This window comes from Arvicola amphibius, chromosome 1 (assembly GCF_903992535.2).
Source record: "Arvicola amphibius chromosome 1, mArvAmp1.2, whole genome shotgun sequence".
NCBI lineage: Eukaryota > Metazoa > Chordata > Mammalia > Rodentia > Cricetidae > Arvicola > Arvicola amphibius.
Genome location: NC_052047.1, coordinates 72,487,173 through 72,505,989, shown reverse-complemented (window position 1 = coordinate 72,505,989; position 18,817 = coordinate 72,487,173). Strand labels below are relative to the sequence as shown.

General features: G+C 50.2%; 1 protein-coding gene across 3 annotated transcripts in view; it reads left to right on the top strand.

The window, feature by feature from the left end:
- Positions 1 to 18,817, top strand: part of Tns3 (tensin 3) — a 230,020-nt gene that overhangs the window by 162,553 nt on the left and 48,650 nt on the right. For all 3 annotated transcript variants that reach the window (XM_038325227.1, XM_038325254.1, XM_038325246.1), the window contains one exon: positions 5,201 to 6,454. In XM_038325227.1, coding sequence (XP_038181155.1) covers positions 5,201 to 6,454 — 1,254 coding nt within the window. The remainder of the gene's footprint in view (positions 1 to 5,200; positions 6,455 to 18,817) is intronic.

The window sequence follows — 18,817 nt, the reverse complement described above, 5'->3', positions numbered from 1 at the left end:
GGAGGGAGGAAGAGAGGGAGTGTGTGAGGTAAGGAGATGAGGAGGAATCTCACGTGGCGAGGGTGGCACATCTGTGGTCATGGTCCTCCAGGAAATGGGAACGTCCTGTCTGTATTTCGTTCCCTGTGGTTCCCAGCCCAGAACCTCCCCTGTATCATGCAATACAAGTCATCCTGCACTGTATGTGTGTTTGATAAACAACCTTGGTGACAGAGACATCGTGACCAGTCGGCACACAGGCTGCTTCTGAAGAGGAGGTCCTGTCAGCCTGGCTGGGCCTGGTGACTGTGGACAGAGAAAGGGGCCACCGAATGGAAAGCCTACCTTGCTTGTATGGAGATGTATTGAGCTTCTTCCCTTGTCTCTGGAAACCCGAGTTCCTCGGCAAATTTTTCTTCTGCTCTGGTTGCTTCATCTCCATCTTCAGAATGAGGCCGGTTTCAGACTGCTCCCGTATGTCTGTCCTTTGCACGTGGGAAATGCTGAAAACTTGCTGTTTAAGCAGTCACTCTTGTAGCTTCGGATTCCACATCCACAGAGTCAACCAATCAAGGGGTGAAATGAAGAAACAGTGGTCTGAATTCGTAGAACCCCTTCTCCTTTGTCCTTATTCCGTAGACAGTAATCACTAGCTCACAGCTTCTGCTTTGTGAGGGGCTTTTAAGCCTATGGGCGGAGGATGTGTCTAGTTTATATTCAAAGGCTAAGGCATTTTAAATGAGGGCTTTGATAACCTATGGGAACCAAGAGATAATGGATACAAAAGGAGGCAGGGGTCCTGGGAGTGGCTGTAGTGTAGCTCCCAGAATCTTATGCCTTACACTCCCATCCTCAAACAATGGCAGCTTAGGCAGCACACTGTGTTCCATAGGAGAACGGTGCTCAGAACCTCGAAGCTTCTTAGGGCTAGGGTGAGCCAGGCTAGGACTCACCTTTTCTGCCCCTTGATAGCATAGAACTCACCAGGGGTTTTTTTGGCAGCATCATTTCTTTGGCCTAGATGAAGAAAGTGAGTTCCAGCACCATTTTTCCAAACCAGAGCTACTACATCATAAGGTGCTGTTTGCCTGAAGGAATGATGGTCATGCTTCAGTGTTTAGTCCAGGCCCATAGGGGCCTCCAGTGGTGAGGTCTAGGTTCCCCTTTGGGTTGGTTGGCAAGATGGCAACTGGTCGGTGCTCATACCAGATGCTCTCTGTGTCATTCTTAGCAATTTTTGCATTCTCTTAGACACACCAGCATTTAGATGAGATGGCCTTTGTTGCCCAAATAGCTTAAGAACATTAGACACAGATGTTCATAGAAGATGGATTGGTCCCCCACCCTGCTGCTCGGAGCTGAACTAGTCACCTCAGAGGTGACAAGAGCACACGAGACTGGAAATTGTGGCACCATGTATTCTTATCCTGCTGGCCTCCCTGCTGTCTTCCTCTCTATTGCTCTGATTCAGAGCACCCTGGCCAGAGAATGGCCACACATCCCTCACACCTTCGGTGACTGCCTCTTACTCCGTGGGCATGTTGAACTGCCATGTAGAAATTTTGGTTTCTTTTGACTTTTTGGAGTCCTGAGTATGGTTCACTCCAGGGACTTTTCTCCTTCTGCTCTTTGTCTGGTAAAGGCTGGCCAAGAGAGCAAGGAGTGGCTCCCAGCCCTGCCCCTGCCTTGCAGGGACAGCCAGACCTGGTATGTCGTCTGGAAAAGAAAGGAGAAGCTGGCTATAGTAGCCCAGGACTGCTGGGCACATCTGCCTTTAGACCCCAGTTGGCTGTTTGTGTGACCCAGGTTTTGTCATGCAGTGAGAAGCTGGGGACAATTAGTCTCTCCATTGTTTAATGGCCACTGGGTGTCCAGAACGGAGGTTCTCAACCCTCCTGTCAAGAGGGCGACCAGTGCCACTTTGCCCAAAAGTGGGGTGGGCTCAGTGAGGACCAGAGCTGTTTGCTCTCCTGCCTGTGGGCTCTGCTGGTGCAGATCAGGAGCTGTAGCCCTGGGGCAGCTTCCCCCGCCTTCCTGGGCGCCCTAGCCTCTCCATCCTCTAGCAGGAGAAGCCAGCTTGGAAGCTTAGTATGCTTTCCATGTAGAATTCTTGGCCATGTTGTGACGTTGAGAGCTAGTAGCTATGCGTGCAACAGGAAGCTCAAGAGAGTCCAGTATGTCTCTCACTCTTGTTGGGGTTGGACCGTCCCTTTCTGATTCTATGATACCACCGGGGTTGCCTGTGGTATCATAGCCATATACGTATTAAACCCTGTTAGTGGCTTAGAACTGAGCCAGACTGAGATTAGGCTCGTAGGCAGGGTAGATACCATGCTGTTTTCCTCCGTCACTGTCGTTTGAAGATCTCTCTGATTTGGTACTGGAGATGTGGCTCAGTGGTTAAAAACACATACCGCTCTTGGCAGCATTTTGAGTTTGGTTCCTAGCACATCGGCCATGGCTCTCTACCTCCTGGAACTCCAGCTCCAAAGGATGATGTTCTGTACTGGCCTTTGCGACCCCTGTACTCATGCAGACCCCCACACTCCCATACACACGTGATTACAATTTCTAAAAACTCAAATTAAAAAATTCTGTTATTAATAAAAATAACAACAGGATGATTCATGGCTGCCAGCCAGAGAAATAGCCCACTCTTTACCATTTTCTAGGTTTTTTGTGTGCAGTGTTTTCATAGGAACAGCTTTGACTCCAGAATTTTTGAAGGTATTTTTTTTGTGCTGCCTTCTGGTTTAAACTAGAAAATGAGAAGAGTATTTTTACAGTTCATTCTTGCATTCCCTTTTTTTAAGCCTTGGGACCATTTAATTAAGATTTACAGAGAACTCATGCTTCAGACCTTATGAAAGCTGCAAGTGAACTGTCTTAGCAGCGTGCACTCTGCCCTCGAGATGAGCAGATTCCTACCCTTAGCTCTGTGTCCCAGTGATCTTTGCTCCAGCTGCCTGCCTAGAGCAGGGAACTGGAGTAGCAGTCTTCTGGAATTCTGCCTAGTGTGTGCGTGCGTGCGTCCGTGTGTGTGGGGGGGGAGGGGGCAACACACACAGTGTCTCTGTAATCCTCACGGAGTAGAAGCTTCTCATTGACGCCTTTTCACACTGAGCCGAGCAGAAGGAAGCGCACTGGGTCTTCTGCAGTTGAGTTTCCCCACAGCGGAACACTCTGATGACAGATGGAGCTGATGCTTGCTTGGGGCCCCTAGAGATGCTCCGCTGTGCCGCCGTTAGCCCTCAGGTCAGCCTTCACACAGAATCCCGTTTACCTTTTGTGGTGGGAATTGGAAGATCACGGTAAACTCCCTGATTGGTAGAGCCTGGAATCGAGCTGTGGGCATGATGTTTTCAGGGGCCGTTCTTTTACACAGCCTTAGTGATTCTGCCCATGGTTGCGTGGTGATCTTTGTAACAGTGACATTTAGGATCACCTTTCCAGGCATTTTTATCTGATGTTCACAGAACTGGGTATAGCATGTTCCTTTAGTTTCTTTGTGTCTGAAACCTGGCTCGGTGTTGCTTGCTCAGGTAGGGCCACCAATGGAACCTCAAGTAGGAATACTCCTGACCTTGTCTGTGCAGGTAGGTGGTGTCAAACTGCAGGTGCACCCAGGCCCTGGAGCCTCAGTTCTGGGCGCCTCCCACTCCCGACAGCTGCTTAATCTTATTTACTCTTCCAGAGCCTCTCATCTTCCTAAACAAGCAATAACAATATGAAGGTCCATAACTCCACACCCCCGTCCAGCGTATGTGCATGTCTGCACCTGCCTTCTCTCTGAACTTGGTCTCTTTACAGCTTGTCTGTATGATTCCTACCCCCAGAGCTACCTTCCCCCTAGTTCTATGTTAAGATGTGGTTGGGCTTTTCCAGGATAGACTGCACATCCATGTTCTCTATCCCTGTCCTCTCTTCTCTGCATGCTTGCCCTACAGTGCAGTTAAGCTGAGAAGGGAGCCCAAGCTAAGCATCTTCCTGGAGCTGCGTCCTCAGGACTGTGTGAGCATTTGGCACAGCACCCCCATACCCTTCAGCCCCATTCCCAGTGAGTCAGCCCATCCCCAAAACGGCAGCAGCTGCTGAGTGTGACTATGTGTCCAGCTGTACCCAGGGGCCATGAGACACATGCCCAGGGCTAATCTCTCTTGAACGGCTGTATGAATAGGCTCAGTAGCCCCCAGAAAGGCGGATGGTGGCTCAAGCCTTGAATTCTAGGTGCCTAAACAGCTTAGGATTCCAGCCATCCGCAGCTCCCCTGCTGTGGAATGCCCATGATTCCACAGTGCTGAGAGTCCAGCAACGCCGGGGAGGCTTACCGGGGAGATGTGCTGACTGCGAACTCCAGCGTATTTTAGGAAGCTCTTGCTATGACACGCCCTGTGTGGCCAAGGCAATTACAGCTGCCAGTCAGCAGGTCGTGGCTCGCGAGTCTCCACGTACAGCCGCCAGGGCCCTAATTAATAACAGCAGCAGGAATTCAGCTCTTCCTGCCCACACGTTTGCATGGCTTCCCGTGTGTAGTCCATGCAAGTGAGGCCGAAAGGATCCAAGGTTCTGACAGTTATCAGATGTCTCTGTTGTCCGAGGATCTAGTGCTGTATCAACAGGCCCTTTGATCCCCATACTTTGCCTTTCCATTGGAGCTGCATGTTTAGATTTTAGCATATCCTAGAGTGTTGATAGGATGGCAGGTTTATCAGTGACTTGGGGGGATTAATGACAGTTGGAGCCTTCATGCTCAAAAAGCGTTAGATGTATTTATGGAAGGACAGATGAGCAGTTGAGTCTTAGGGATTTGTGAGCTGAGCTGGGCTCCACATTCAAAATGATGACATTAATGATTCAAAGAATAAAACATCTCTAAAGAGGTGCATGTGTTCGTGCGTGTGCGTGTGTAATCCTACATGGGTATGTAAACATGAAGCTGGGGTACAGCTCATGAGACCCTGGGTTCCATCCTCATTGTGATAAACTAAGCTGAAAAAGCAGAAATGATTTTTGCTGGATATGTTTGATACATAAATCCTTTTTATAGATTCTCACTTGATAGAGGACCTATAGAGTTTTGGGACTCCAGTTGAGTGTGCACCTGTTTACTGCTGAGTTCCATTATAGAAGTCACTCCTCTGTAGGCATAGCTGTGCCCACTGTGGTAGGTGGTATTCCCTTTGCTTCCTAGTTCATGGCCTGTCTCTTGTTCTGTCTACAGTGCTGCATACACAGGGCCCAGTTGATGGAAGCCTGTATGCCAAGGTGAGGAAGAAGAGCGCCTCGGATTCTGGCATTCCTGGAAGCCCTCAGGGCATGCCAGCCACCAGCAGTCCAGACCACAGTGATCACACCCTGTCAGTCAGCAGTGACTCGGGCCACTCTACCGCCTCAGCCAGGACCGATAAGACAGAAGAACGCCCGACCCCGGGAGCACAGAGGGGCCTTAGCCCTCAGGAGAAGGCTGAGTTGGACCAGCTACTCAGCGGGTTTGGCCTGGAAGAGTCTTCGAGCTCCCACAAAGAAATGACTGACGTGCACAGCAAGTATAGTGGGACACGCCATGTGGTGCCAGCCCAGGTCCACGTGAACGGAGGCACGGCCCTAAAGGACCGGGAGACGGACATTCTGGATGACGAGATGCCCCACCATGATCTGCATAGCGTGGACAGCCTGGGTACTCTCTCCTCCTCCGAAGGGCCCCAGTCAGCCCACATGGGCCCCTTTACCTGCCTCAAGAGCAGCCAGAATTCCCTCCTGTCTGACGGCTTTGGCAATGGTGTTGGTGAGGATCACCATGGTGCCCTTTCTCCAGACCTAGGCCTTGGTGTGGACTCTCTCTATGAGCGGGAGCGGATGTGTGGGGGCCGAGAGTCAAAGCAGCTGCAGCCCCTGCTGAGAAAGCCTTCTGTACCCACTCCCCCACAGGCCTATGGGCAAAGCAACTATTCCACCCAGACCTGGGTGCGCCAGCAGCAGATGGTGGCTGCTCATCAGTACAGCTTTGCCCCAGATGGGGAGGCCAGGCTGAGCAACCACAGTACAGTGGATGGTGCTAGCCTTGCCCAGCCCCAGCCCCACCTTCCGGTCACTCCGACTCGTGGAGCCAGCAGCAGAGTGGCCGTTCAGAGAGGCATCAGCAACGGACCAAATCCCCCCGACACACAGCCACTCTGTCCTGGTAAATTGCTTCAGCCAAGATTTCCAGAGGACAGAGGCATGAACGGAGTCCATCAGGAGCTGAACGCTGGTCATTCCCCAGGCTCTCCTACTCTGGACATCGACCAGTCCATTGAGCAACTAAACAGGCTGATCTTGGAGCTGGACCCCACCTTTGAGCCCATCCCCACACATTTGAATGCCCTCGGCATCTCAGCCAATGGCTCTGTCTGTGCTGATGGTGTGGGAAGTGGGCTCCTGTGTGGTGGCAGGCTGGACCCGGTGGAAGGCCCCGGCCGGAGCCCTGGCCAGCAAGGTGAGCTGATGAGAGACCAAGGTCAGGTAGGAGGTTGTCCAGCTAAGAATTTGGATTTGCTGAAACTCATTTCCTTGACAGTTTCTACCCTGAGCTGTGACCTAGGATACAAGTGGTACCTTGGCACTATGGGAGCTTAGTAGCAGATTTGAATGGTGGGAAGGAAGAGATGCAAAACTTGCCTCTAAAGATGTTCAGGGCAGGAATTAAGCCCCCTTGAAGAGGAATATTAATGTCTTATTTCACACATTTGGTCACATCTCTTGGGGAGTACAGTGGGCTATTTAAGAACACTGGGTAGCCACCAGCTAGTTGTGTGATTCAGAACCTATGCATAAATTATCTGAGCCTCAGTTTCCTCATGTGAAGAATAACCTCAACAATGAAGCTTTCCTCAGTTCAAGAATGTTCCTTTAGGAAGAGGGCCAGGCCTCTCCGTGAGTCAGAAGAATTGTTGGGCTCTCAAGTCATCCTTGAGGTCTGAGTAAACACTCAGGGTATGCAAGCTGTCCTATTTACAGATATATTGTCCGAGTTCCTGAGACACCACGTAGGCTGTTCCTGGTGGCAGTAGCCACCGTGTGTTAGAGAGAAGTTTGCCTCTAGAGGGCTGAGGGGGACATGGCGCATGGGGCATGAAGTAGAGAGTGTGGAATGGCCTCAGAGAAGCTCAGGCAGAGTTGATCCAGGGTCCTGGGTCCTGAGAGCCACGATCTAGAGCCAAGACCGTGGGCCTAGGCCTAGTAAGGGAGAAAACGTGGATGTGAGGACCATCTATGTGCTGCCCCCTCTGAAGCAGATGAGAGTTGGCCAGCTGCCAGGGTGTTAGACACCAGGACAGGGCCTTCTTTGGAAGGTCACGGTTGGTGGCAGTGGACAGTGGCCTCTGCCAAGTTTGTGGGAGGGTTTCTTGCAGGCTGTATCAGTGCGATGAGGCCTGCTTTTGGATCAGGTTGCTATCAGATGTTCCCAGTGTCGGCATGGGTCAAGAAGGTCTGATAGCTGCTGGGGTCACTTCATCTTTAGATGAAAAAACAAGCCACAGGTATGACATCCTGAGATGTCAGCGCTTTTGGATCTCGGGCAGCGCATCCTGAGAAGGGGTCTGGGAGATAATGGAAGGGACAAGGCTTGGTCTGTGATCTGCACAAGATTATCCCCGGAGGAGACTGCCCAAAGTGAGGTCTCTGTGCGAGGGTGATGAAGCGGCTGCAGGAAGTGGCAGGTGAGATCGAGCCGTGGTTGTTATTAGGAGCCAAGAAAGCCAGAGCCAGGAAGGGGCTCTCAGCCGTTTCCTTCTTCCTCTCATGAGTGCTTTTCTCTGTTTCTCAAAGAGTCCATGAGCGTCCTCCTTGGTTTGGGTGTTAGTGATGCTGATGAGAGGAGCCCCTGAGTGTGTGGGGTCCTAGTAAGATGGTTTAATCTTCTTGCAAGGACTCTGGCTACAAGAGCCTATCTCCGCCTGTTTGTGGAGGTTAGTAAGTGATGAGGGGTCTTCGGTTCACATGGACCCTGTGGTGTAGACCCATGGCCTCTGCCCTCTTTGAAAGACTGCACCCTGGCTAATGTCTGGATCCCTCTCCAGGTAGGAGCATGGATCCCTGGGAGCAGCATGGATCCTAGCTAACATCAGGGTGGCATGTGCTGCCAGCTAATTGGCATGCTGTCATCAAAGGACAGGACTGCTGTGGTTTTTCACTCTGTCGTCTGTGGAAAGGAAGCACTGTGCCCATACATAAAGACAGGAGATGTGAAGAAAAGCCAGACTCTGGCGTTCCCTGCCCCATGCTGGGGTCTATCACTGGACACACAGCAGGCAGGATACTGTGGTTGTTAGAGTGTCTGGTAGGTACGTGTCACCTGAGGCTGGAAGGAGTGAAGGCTTCTTCCCTGGGACAGTTCCGAGGCTGTGGGATAGCCAGCATCCGCAACCCCGGGCACCAGGACAGAAAGAATAGCCGTGACGGAGGACTCAGGCCAGGTCAGCTCCAAAGCTGCATGAGCTCATTGACTCGAATACTTTCAGGAAATTCAGAGTTCTAAGTTTTGACTGGAAGCAAAACTCTACATTTTTTTTTTTTTAACGAATGTTCTTGGAAGACGGTACTTGGGAAGGTTAAATCAAAAGGCTTTTCTCCAGGAACAAAATCTCTCCTGAGGTTTGGAACAGTTTGTGGGTGTCTTATGGTGTATTTGGCGGGGGTCGGGGGGACACAGAACACAGGCACAGGTGACTGTTTTCTAGTTGACTGGCTGCAGTCCTGAAGGGATTTCCCCGTCCTGTAGCAAAGCTGGTATAGGACCAGGAACCGAAGAGCAGCACTGTGGTTTCCGCCCTCACCTTGGTCGTTCTTAAATGACTGAAGAAATGGGTCATGTTACTAACCAGAGTTTTAGTTTAATCTTAGATCCCCTTTAATTCCTTTTCTTATAAAGATAAATATAATTTTCAAATGGAATAACTTTCCTACTTAAACAATAGATTAGCAGTTTTTAAATCCATCCGTGTTTAACAGGCATCCTGGGCCATTTTCAATCCTTTGGAACCATAGTGTGGTATCACAAGAATATATGTGTCTCACAAAACTGGGGATAGACTCTGAAGGTGTTTTTGAAGTCTGGAATCCTGCTGCACATGAGATGCTGTCCCCAGGCAGCAGCCGCGAAGCTCAGCATGAGGACAGAGCTGAGCCGGTGACACCCTTCCTTTAGCCTCCTCTTCTTCCAAGCCAGGCTTCCTGTCATAGGTCAGCACCCAGCTCCAAATGCAGTAAGGCCGAGTCTTGTACTGTATTTCATTTAAGAAGCCTGGGTGTGGTGCAACTGTCTCCTGGATCTCAATTCAGGACATCTTGTTTTGACGAAATCCCTTCAAGAGAATGCTTATGTACTTACTCCCTCTGAGTGAGGAAGGGGCAGTCTTTCCTCCATGTTAAGTAGAGAAAATGCTCAAACTCTGTCGACCTCAAATTTAATAATTGAATTAAAAATTTTTGTTTAATTTTATTTTTTTATGTGTATAGGTATTTTGCCTGCCAGCATGTCTGTGCACCGCTTGTGTATCTGGTGCCTGCAGAAGATGCTGTCAGATCCTCCGAAACTGGAGCTATAGGAGGTTGTTACTCACCACGTGGGTCCTGGGAATCCAACACGGGTCCTCTGGAAGAGCAGCTGGTGCTTTTAGCCACTGAGCCCTCTCTAGCTCCTGATCCTAAGATTTAAATTTCAGTGTAAATTTTGCATGATGTAAAACAGAAATCCCCAGAAATTAGCAGAGAGATTCAGAGAAGTACAAATGGCTAGGCAGCTGGTTTTGAACCCCTAGAAGTTCTGCAGTGATATAAAACCCTGCACTTTGAAAGATTCTCGGGTCTGTTTGTCCAGGCCTGGTTTCTCGGCAGGTGTGAGCCAGGGGTGAGACCTGCTGAGCTAGGGTCCTCTGTGTGTGGCTGTCAGCTGCACTGTGCTGAGTAAGAGGGGCCTAGTCAGGCAGAAAGGCTTCGTGTCATTCCCAGGACATTGCTATTCAGGAATCCTGGCCCCATGGTGGACATGGGATTGCCTGACTGCTCTCTTTCTGAATCTTGTACACACATGAAAATTCTGGGCTGCAAAATTCCCAGAATGCTCGTATCTTCTTCATGCCCTGTTCCTCCCTGACCCACCTTTCCTCCTGATCCCAAGGCCAACTTCTCCTGAGCTCTCAATTCTGGCTGTAGATGCAGGTCCACTGTAGGATGCCGGGACCTCAAGTCAGTAAAATCCTTCACTTTCCGGATCATGTCTTAAATGCAAGGTGAGGGCAGGCAGTTCAATTGTGGGATTTTGCTGCCTCAGAGTGCCCACCGGTCAGTAAGACTGCTCCCTCACTCTAGTGCGATAAACTTTGAATGGACCTTGTTTGAGAGCCCAAGTTGTTTCATTGACAGACCTCCATCCTCTGTTCTTCTCCCCTACTCCAATTCAGCCTGCAGGTGGGCTGCCTTCTGGGATCACAATGGAATGACCCAGTTACCTGAGTAACCAGAGAAGGGGGCCAAACTATGAAGCCTGTCCTTCTATGCATGACAAAACGCTGGCTGCTTATTCCATACCTTGGGGACTTCTTGCTTCACGCTGTTAAAATCTTTGATTCTTGTTACATTAGGCTCGGTGCCCCAGTAGCAGGAACCTGGCAGGCACTTCTTGCCGATAGCATCCTGACCTTCCTGCCTGTGTTTTTGGAATTCCTGTGCTGTGGGAGGAGTGTGTGAGGCTTCAGAATGCAGCCCTTGGGTGCTTCGATGGCAGGGACTAGAGACTTGTGGAAGGGGAGACCCGTGTACAGTTTGCCTTTGCTAACACATTTCAGTCCCCATCACCACGAGCAAGTCAAGGAATCTAGGGAGTGCTTCATGAGACCCTCATAGCCAGGCTTGGCTGGTGCAGGGCTGCTGGCCAGGTAGATGTCCCCAAAGGGTGTGAAATGTTGGGGGAAGCTCAGTGCTAAACAACCAGCACCAGCAGAGGTGTCGGGCAGGGTGGGCCCCACCACAGCTTCAGTCTTGTGTTCAAGGAGCCCAGAGGGCGAGCCATGGGCTCTTGGGCTGCTTGGGGCTTGTATATATGAACAGCTGTCCCATCAATGGCGAAGGTGGATCTGACAGGGGACACTGTGGGCCCAGGGATCCTGGGTTGGGGCTAGGTGCATGAATATGCTATCCATAGATTGTGTTTCCTTCTAGCTCTGCAGAAGAGGTTCAGATGGGAGAGAGTTCCTCACTGGGGATGTAACTCAGTGGTACAGCATTGCTTGACTTGACCTAGGGGAGGCCTTGGGATTTGTACCTGCAGGGGGTGGGGAGCTATCGGGTCTCAGTGCTTCTAGCAGTACTACACTGATGTACAGCCACCACCACTGTGTGTTTTCTGAACTCTTCCCAATTTCCCAAGAGAAGACTTTTACCCCTTAGCACTCACTTCCCGCCTCAGCCCGCAGCACACTAACCTACTTCCGGTCTCCCTAGAGATCAGCTGCTAGCTGTTCTTTTTATAGGAATGCAGTTGTATGCTGTGTGACTGGATTCTCTTTTACAGGGAACATTATTTTCAAAGGTCTGTGACTAATGGAGACTGTTTATGGCTAGATGCTACTCCATAGTTCATCTGTTCCCCTGTCAGCAGACACGAGGATTCCGTCAGCATTCTAACTGTTGGGAATATTGCTGTTATGTGTGGGTGCACACAAACCTGTTTGAATACCTGTTTGCTTATCACTAGATGTGGATTTGCTGGGTCCCGGGGCAGTTCTTGCTGAGTTTGCCAGGAAAGTGCCACTCAGATGTTTGAAAGTCTCTTTGGAGACTGGCCAGCCTGTCAGTGGACAGGGTCACCTTCTGAAGCTTCGAGCTCTCAGGATAGTAGAAACATTTGGTCTGTTGTCATCTCCTAATGGACCCAGGTTTTGGGAAGTCCACCATCGGGGAGAACTGCCCTTTGTGGTCTTGTCTTCCACGTGGTGGAGGTCAGATCCTTTCTCTCCGTCAGAAGGAACAGGCTCTGACAGTTCCCAAGCTTGGTGATGCCAGTGGTGTGCTGTCATTTCTGCTTCTGCCACACGGCTTTGTGTCATGACACGGGCCGTGCCTGAGTGTCTTGCCCTCTGTAGATGTAGTAGAGAAAGTTACTTAAGCTTAAAACAAAGGAATCAAAACTGGGTCCCGAAACCGTCCTGGGGAGTGGACTCTCTCAGTGTGAGTGGAGGGTGACGTGACCAGAATCCTCTTTGGAGCTTGGAGCTCTTTATATAGTCAGAGTTCATTCAGCATTGTGCTTGGTGTTTGTTTCACAGAAAAGACGTTCTTCACCGGGTTTGGGGACGTGTTCTCTCCCTTTCAGTTATGCCTTCACGTACTCAAGCACTTGCAGGATTCCCAGGGGACGCGTCTTCAATCCCATTCCCTTCCTCATAACTTTGCACACAGAAGTCGTTTTTCCAGTTAGGACCAGGCTCGGAACAGAGAGGGGGAAGAGGAGATGACCCTGTGTATACCCAGCGGGCTTTTCCTGACCTCCTCCTGATTGTCACTCAGCACTGGGGCTACCAGTGTCCTCCTACTCATTTTCTTTGTGGGAAATTCCCGCCTTGGTCCATTCTCTCTCCACCGAGGTTATGCCTGTTTACCCGAGTGAGCTGACATCAGGTGGTCCCCTGCCTCAGCACAGAACAGCCTTTGCTCAATTTGTTTTCATTCCCAGAAATGCGAGGGAGTTTCCAAAACCACCCGCATGCCACGGTGGTGCCAGGCTTGCTCTGTTCTTACATGATCCTGTAAAGACGAATTAATCACGGATGGGCGCGCTTCTCTTTCCAGGGTCCCAGGTAGAAAATAAAGATCACGTTTGTAAAAGGGATCGTGCTCTGGGACCTGTTCCCTTTTCTTTGTATTAGATATGTTCGCTCCCGTGTATTTGTCAGATGCTCGGTGCCTTCTGACTTACGCCTTTTAGATACATTTCACTGCATGCCTGTGCAGAGTGCTGGTAAGAGCCTGAGCCCACCATCACCTGGTGTCACCCAATTTCGGATTTCCTGCTAAGACTTAGATTCAATCCATTCTTTGCACTGCACTCTGTGGCCACCTGTGGGCTTTCTGAACACAGGTACCAATGATGCCCACGTGTGCTTCTGTCTGCAAAGGGAGGCCTGAGTGTCTGAAGTACTTTATGTTCAGTTACTGACTTGCGGGGTTTAGACCTGCTGTGCCTACAAGTTGAAAGCTTAACAGTCATCTCCTGACTCTAAGGGAAGGGATAGATGTCAAAGAGGAAGCGTGAAGCGTACATGGAAGGATCTTAGGGACACACTGCTGGAGAACCACATGCTTTCAGCTGTGGCTTGTCCCATGGCTCTTTGCAGCTAGGATGTTCTCCCAGGTTGATTCCAGTGGGGCCAGAGTTTGGGACCTTGCTGTGCAGCATGTGGAGAACAGCTTGTGGTCCTGCTTTGCCCCATAAGCTGCCTCCCACTAGGACTTTATTTTAGCAACAGAGTGGGCCATGTGCCTCACCGAGAAGACTCTACCCTAAAAAGCCAATGTGGGTGTCACATTGTCTCCTGCTTGGCATCCCTCTCCCGCTTTTTAGATAGACCAGGTGACACTAAGAAGTATCCACATGGCCCATAGCAGCATTGGAGGACACAGTTGCGTGAGACCAGTGAGGAAGGGCTTTGTACTCTCACAATTGGGAGTTTGGTGCATTTGAACAAGTGCAGAACTGCCAAGGAGCATTATGGGGAATTTCTTCTAAAAATTAAGTTTCCAGTTGAGTGGTCTAAACCTTTTCTTTCCCCTCCCCCATCCCCAAACACATACTCAGGAATTTCCAGTCGTGATATTATCTGTCTCAGACTTCATGGACCTGGGATTCCCAGTTGTGATATTTTCTATCCTGGACTGTCATGGCCTCGGTCCTTCATGTTAACATGTTAACCTGACAATCTGGGCCCGGACACAATTCTTGTGGTCTCTGTGGGTGATGTTCTCCTGTCCACGAGGCCTTCAGTGTCTACAGATAAAGATGCTTGAGGGAGTTCCCTGTCCTGATCTCTCTACTATCATGATGGCTTTGGTGATGTGCCCCCTAGCTTGGCTGTCTTTGCCCCGTTGCCACACTGCCTAGACTTGGAACGCTACAGGGCTCTGTCCTCACGCATGCACTCAGTGATTTAAGATCAGCTTTTCACACTCTGAGGTTCAGTGCCCTCCAGAGACCTATGGTAGTCTCAGCTTCTGTTATGCTCGACATGATCTGTGGTGGTCCTGGCAGTACTCAGAAGGCGTCCTCACATAGCAAGACATTGGCATTGGGAGGAGCAATGAAGAGCACACAGGAACTCATGTCTTAAGCTATAGCCTGAGGTCACGTTGGTTCATAGGGCCAGGTGGAAGGACGGCCCATGTGAGGACAGCTGAATGCTCGAGGAACTGGCCTTGTTGATGGTGGGGTCAGGTGTCCAGTCATGCTGCCACAGCAAAGCATGTCACCACATGATTGCCGTCTGTCCCTTCCTCCATGGGGAGCCCAGCTGCACAGAGGGTTCCTGGAACAAGGCTCATAGGCAGAGCTGCCTCCTGTATGATCTATGCTTACTTAGGCCTGGAGTGGCCTCTGTGTTCCGAGCTCTCTGAGCTTTTGTAAGCACCAGGGTCCAGTTCAGGTTTCCTTTTTACTGCCAGGGAACACGCTGGAAGCAAGTGTGACTCCCCACAACAACTGAGCCCCAGCAGGCACAGGTGGGAAGAGAGCTAAGTGGGTCCCAGCAGGTGCAGGTGGGAAGGGAGCCAAGTGGGTCTCAGTAGGTGCCGTTGGGTCTGCACAGCTATGGTAGGGGCCCTTTGCTTGCAACTATTCCCTGATGCCTGATTTTGTCCCTGTTTTCCCTTGGCTCTTAGAACCTAGAAGGGTTGGTATGAGTGTCAGACTGCCTAGATCTTGAGGAGACTCCCACAAGCCAGCAAAGTTTCTCTTCTTCGTTAGCATCCACCAGCAGTCCCTGCTCCTACCTATCCTTTGCTTTCCCCCCCTGGTTTTGACTTCTTACAGGAAAATGAAGAGCAAATATTGTTGTGCCCACTTGTATGACAAGAATTTTACAGCTCCGTTCAAAGAGTAGATTTACTGTTTCCTCATTGACTCATTAAGTATTTTACTATTCAATTGCCCAAGGTCATCCAGTCAGCTTTGCGCTGGAGCTCCGAAGTCAGTTTTCAGTCCATATAATATAAGCCAAGGAAATCTGCTCTTTCTGCTTCTGCAGATGTGAAACCCCAACTGTAGAGGGAAACAGGAGGCTCTGATGCAGCTCCTCCCCCAGTGCCTAGGGTCCTGCTAGGACAGTGGTTCTCAGCCTTCCTAACGCTGAGACCCTTTAATACAGCTCCTCATTTTGTGGTGACGACCCCCAGCCATAAAATTATTTCGTTGCTACTTCGTAACTGTAATTTTGCTACTGTTATGAATCGTACCGTAAATACCTGTGTTTTCCTATAGTCTTGGTGACCCCTGTGAAAGGGTTGTTTGACCACCCCTAAAAGGATCGTGAACCACAGTTGCTTTGTTAGGAGCTGGCAGACCCTGAGTGGGGGGTGACAAAGGGTGGTGCATAGAAGTGGCCGTGCATGCAGGTGCTTTCGTGGTAGTCCAGAGAGTGTAACCCAGTGAACAGAAACGGTTTACTCCCCAGCAGATGCTCACAAGTTGAGCCTCGAGTGGAAAGAGAAACAAGCAAGCAAGCCGCGTGGCTTCCTTACTGTATGGCTCTGTTCCCAGGGAAGGGAGGGAGGGAGGGCTGAGAGCATATGCTTGACAAACCACCATGGGCTCTTAAAGGGAGGCCAGCTTTTGGCATAGACTGCTGACCAGGTCATTTGTCCCTCATCTGTGCTCCATCCTCCATCTCCTGCCCCCCCCCAATTGTTTCCCCATTTGGAGACAGCCAGTCCTCAGGAGCATCAGTGGGATGGACATCAGAGCTGAGGTCTGACGTGACTGGGTAGTGGCTGTCTCCACATCTATCTTCAGTAATGAAGCCAAGCCCAAGGGAGGTGATGGTGCCGAGATACGGTGCTTACTGTTTCAGTCCTTCTGAAGAGAGGTGACCTGCTTGGCACCCACCAGAGATGCTAGGTGAAATACCTAGAGAGATGTCCCTGCAGCCGCCAACCTCCTGCCGGGCCTCTAGATCACCAGAGCGTGTGGGGGAAAAATGTCTGGTTGCTCCTGTGTCTTTTCTACCTAGGAACATTGGCTCTAGAGGCCCTAAAGTAGTGAGGAGTCCGGGTGAAGCTCCTGTGCCTGCGTTTTTCTCTGGGCAGTCCCTGGCCCCACCTTTCTTCTGAGGCGCTTCTGTGTGTGAGGCTTAGGACCTTGGCTTGCTCATTGTCATAGGGTCATTGCAGACCATCAGGAGGGGGTGTCAACACAAGGGGTTTGATAGGCACGGACTGCTTTCTGCAAGAAGGGGAGCCTTGGACCACACCTGTTTCCACACCCCTGAAGTGCAGATGCTGGGGGTTCTTCATTTTAGAAGCTGTCCATTTCTAGGAATGCCCAGCACCCTCCTTGCTGATAGCAGCCTTCAAATGGGAAGTCTTGTAGTACCCAGGAGTGTGGACCCGCAGAAGTGGGGTGAGTGTGCTGAAGTACCCCCCTACACATACCAGTATTGAGAGCACAAAACTTGAGCCTCATCTGTCACGGATGTGCAGGCAGAGGCTGTGTCAGCGTGGAGGGTCAGTGTGTGAATGTATGAGTGTGGAGGGCTGTGGGAGGGACCAGATGCAGGAGTGTGAGCTGCATGAGTGTGAGGTGTAAGACAGAGCACATGTGGTGTGTGTCTGAACGGCCATGTGTGAGTATGGGGAGAGAATGTGTGACTCAGTGTCAGAGTGTGTGCGGATGAGAAACTAAGCGTGTGGCGTGTGCCCGCATGTGTACACTGTAAAGTAAGAATCAAAACATGTGAGAGCGAGTGCCGTGTCTGTGGCAGTGAATGTGAACATGCCACTTGAGCCTGGGCATGACAGCTGAGTGTGAAGAACTGAAAGATAATGGGTGTGGCAGAGACCACGCCCATCCCTTGTGGATGTTTCGTGGACAACTCAGTTCTTGGGCTTAATTCAGTTCTCAAGCTTGGTGCTGCCATCCTTGGGGATTCCCTCTCTCTCTTTCACCTCCCAGTGCTGAGGAGGAGCAGCTGCCAAAAGGGTCTCTGTCGTAGATGCTATTGGTGCATACTGGAGACGGTTGATGGGGTGTTCCTTCTCTAGATGCAGCTTCAGGCCTCGACTTAAGCTTTGCTCTCTCTCTGTTCGGCTGAGCTGTCTTGGGTCTGTTGTGGAACCTAACTTTGGCATTGTCTTGCCTGAAAAATAGGAAGAACCGGTCCTGCCTTGGAGCTGTTAGGTCTACCTACTGTCTCTGGATAATTAAAGAAGTGCAGCCTGTGGGGTACTTTGCCTTAGAATGGTGGGAAAGGTCACATCCACTTGGGTTCCTGAAGTGTGTTCCTCAGGGAGGAGGAAATGCTTGTTTGTTTATCGATTGATTGATTTGATTTTTTGAGGCAGGGTTTCTCTGTAGCTTTGGAGCCTGTCCTGGAACTAGCTCTAGTAGACCAGGCTGGCCTTGAACTCAGAGATCCCCCGCCTCTGCCTCGCAAGTGCTGGTATTGAAGGCGTGCATCACCACTGCTCGGCTGGAAATGTTTACTGGCCCAACCCCAGAGTTTCTGAAGATAAACAGAAGAGGGTGCAATGTAAGACCAGAGGCTCAGAGAGAACCAACTTAGGCCAGCAAGTAGTGCAGACTAGAGAGCCAGCAGCCATCCATGTAGAGCGTGAAGGGTAGAGAACCAGCAGAGGCAGTCTGTGCTCTGTGCAGAGTACAGAGCCAGCAGAGCCCTGAAAGGTAGAGAACCAGCAGAGGCCATCCGTGCAGAGAACTGCAGAGGAGAGAAAAAGGAATCAGGTTTGTTTCTCCCAAAGGGAATCCAAGTCTTGTCTTTCTTAATTTGAGAAAACAAAAACGTTATTAGTGAGAATTTTAGAAGAGAGAATCAGAGGAACAGGAACTTGGCTGTGAGATGCTTGGTGTTTCCTAGAAATGTCAGAGAAGCTACCCCCGTGAAACCTTACCAGCATGGCTGCCTAAACATGACCCTAAACATGACATCAATAGATGTGTTAATGTGGACGGGGGAGAGCTCGGGAGGCCTCCTGAGGCAGCTGAGGATTGCCGAGAGCAGGAGAAAGTCTCCAGGAAGGGCATACTAACTCATCTAACAACAGTGGTCAGCTCTGAGAATATATAAATTCAAGTGACATCACACAGATTTAGCAGGTTGTTTTTATTTATTTAAGAATATATGTATGTACACATCTCTCTCTCGCTCCTCTCTCTCGTGTGTGTGTGTGTGTGTGTGTGTGTGTGTGTGTGTGGCAGCAATTAAAGAAAAATACCAGGAATTTGAAAGAGAGAAAGGCATACAGTATATGGGAGGGGTTGGAGGGAAGAAAGGGAAATGGGAAAATGATGTAATTATTCAATAATTTAAAAAAATAAAATTACAAAAAATAGGGTTTGAAATTGTAAAGAAGACGGAGGCATTTGCATGGAATTCCACCTCCCAGAGATTGGCTTTTGAATATTTTCGTACCATTTCTTCTTTCTTTGGACCCTAAAGCATTTGCCGCTGCCACTGTGACATTGATATATGACTGTTTACTGATTTTCTGTGCGGTGTAGAGCAAACTCCCAGCCGTGACAGCCTGCTGCTGCTCACCGCTGTTTTGACAGGATTATGGACTTTTTTACGTGAGA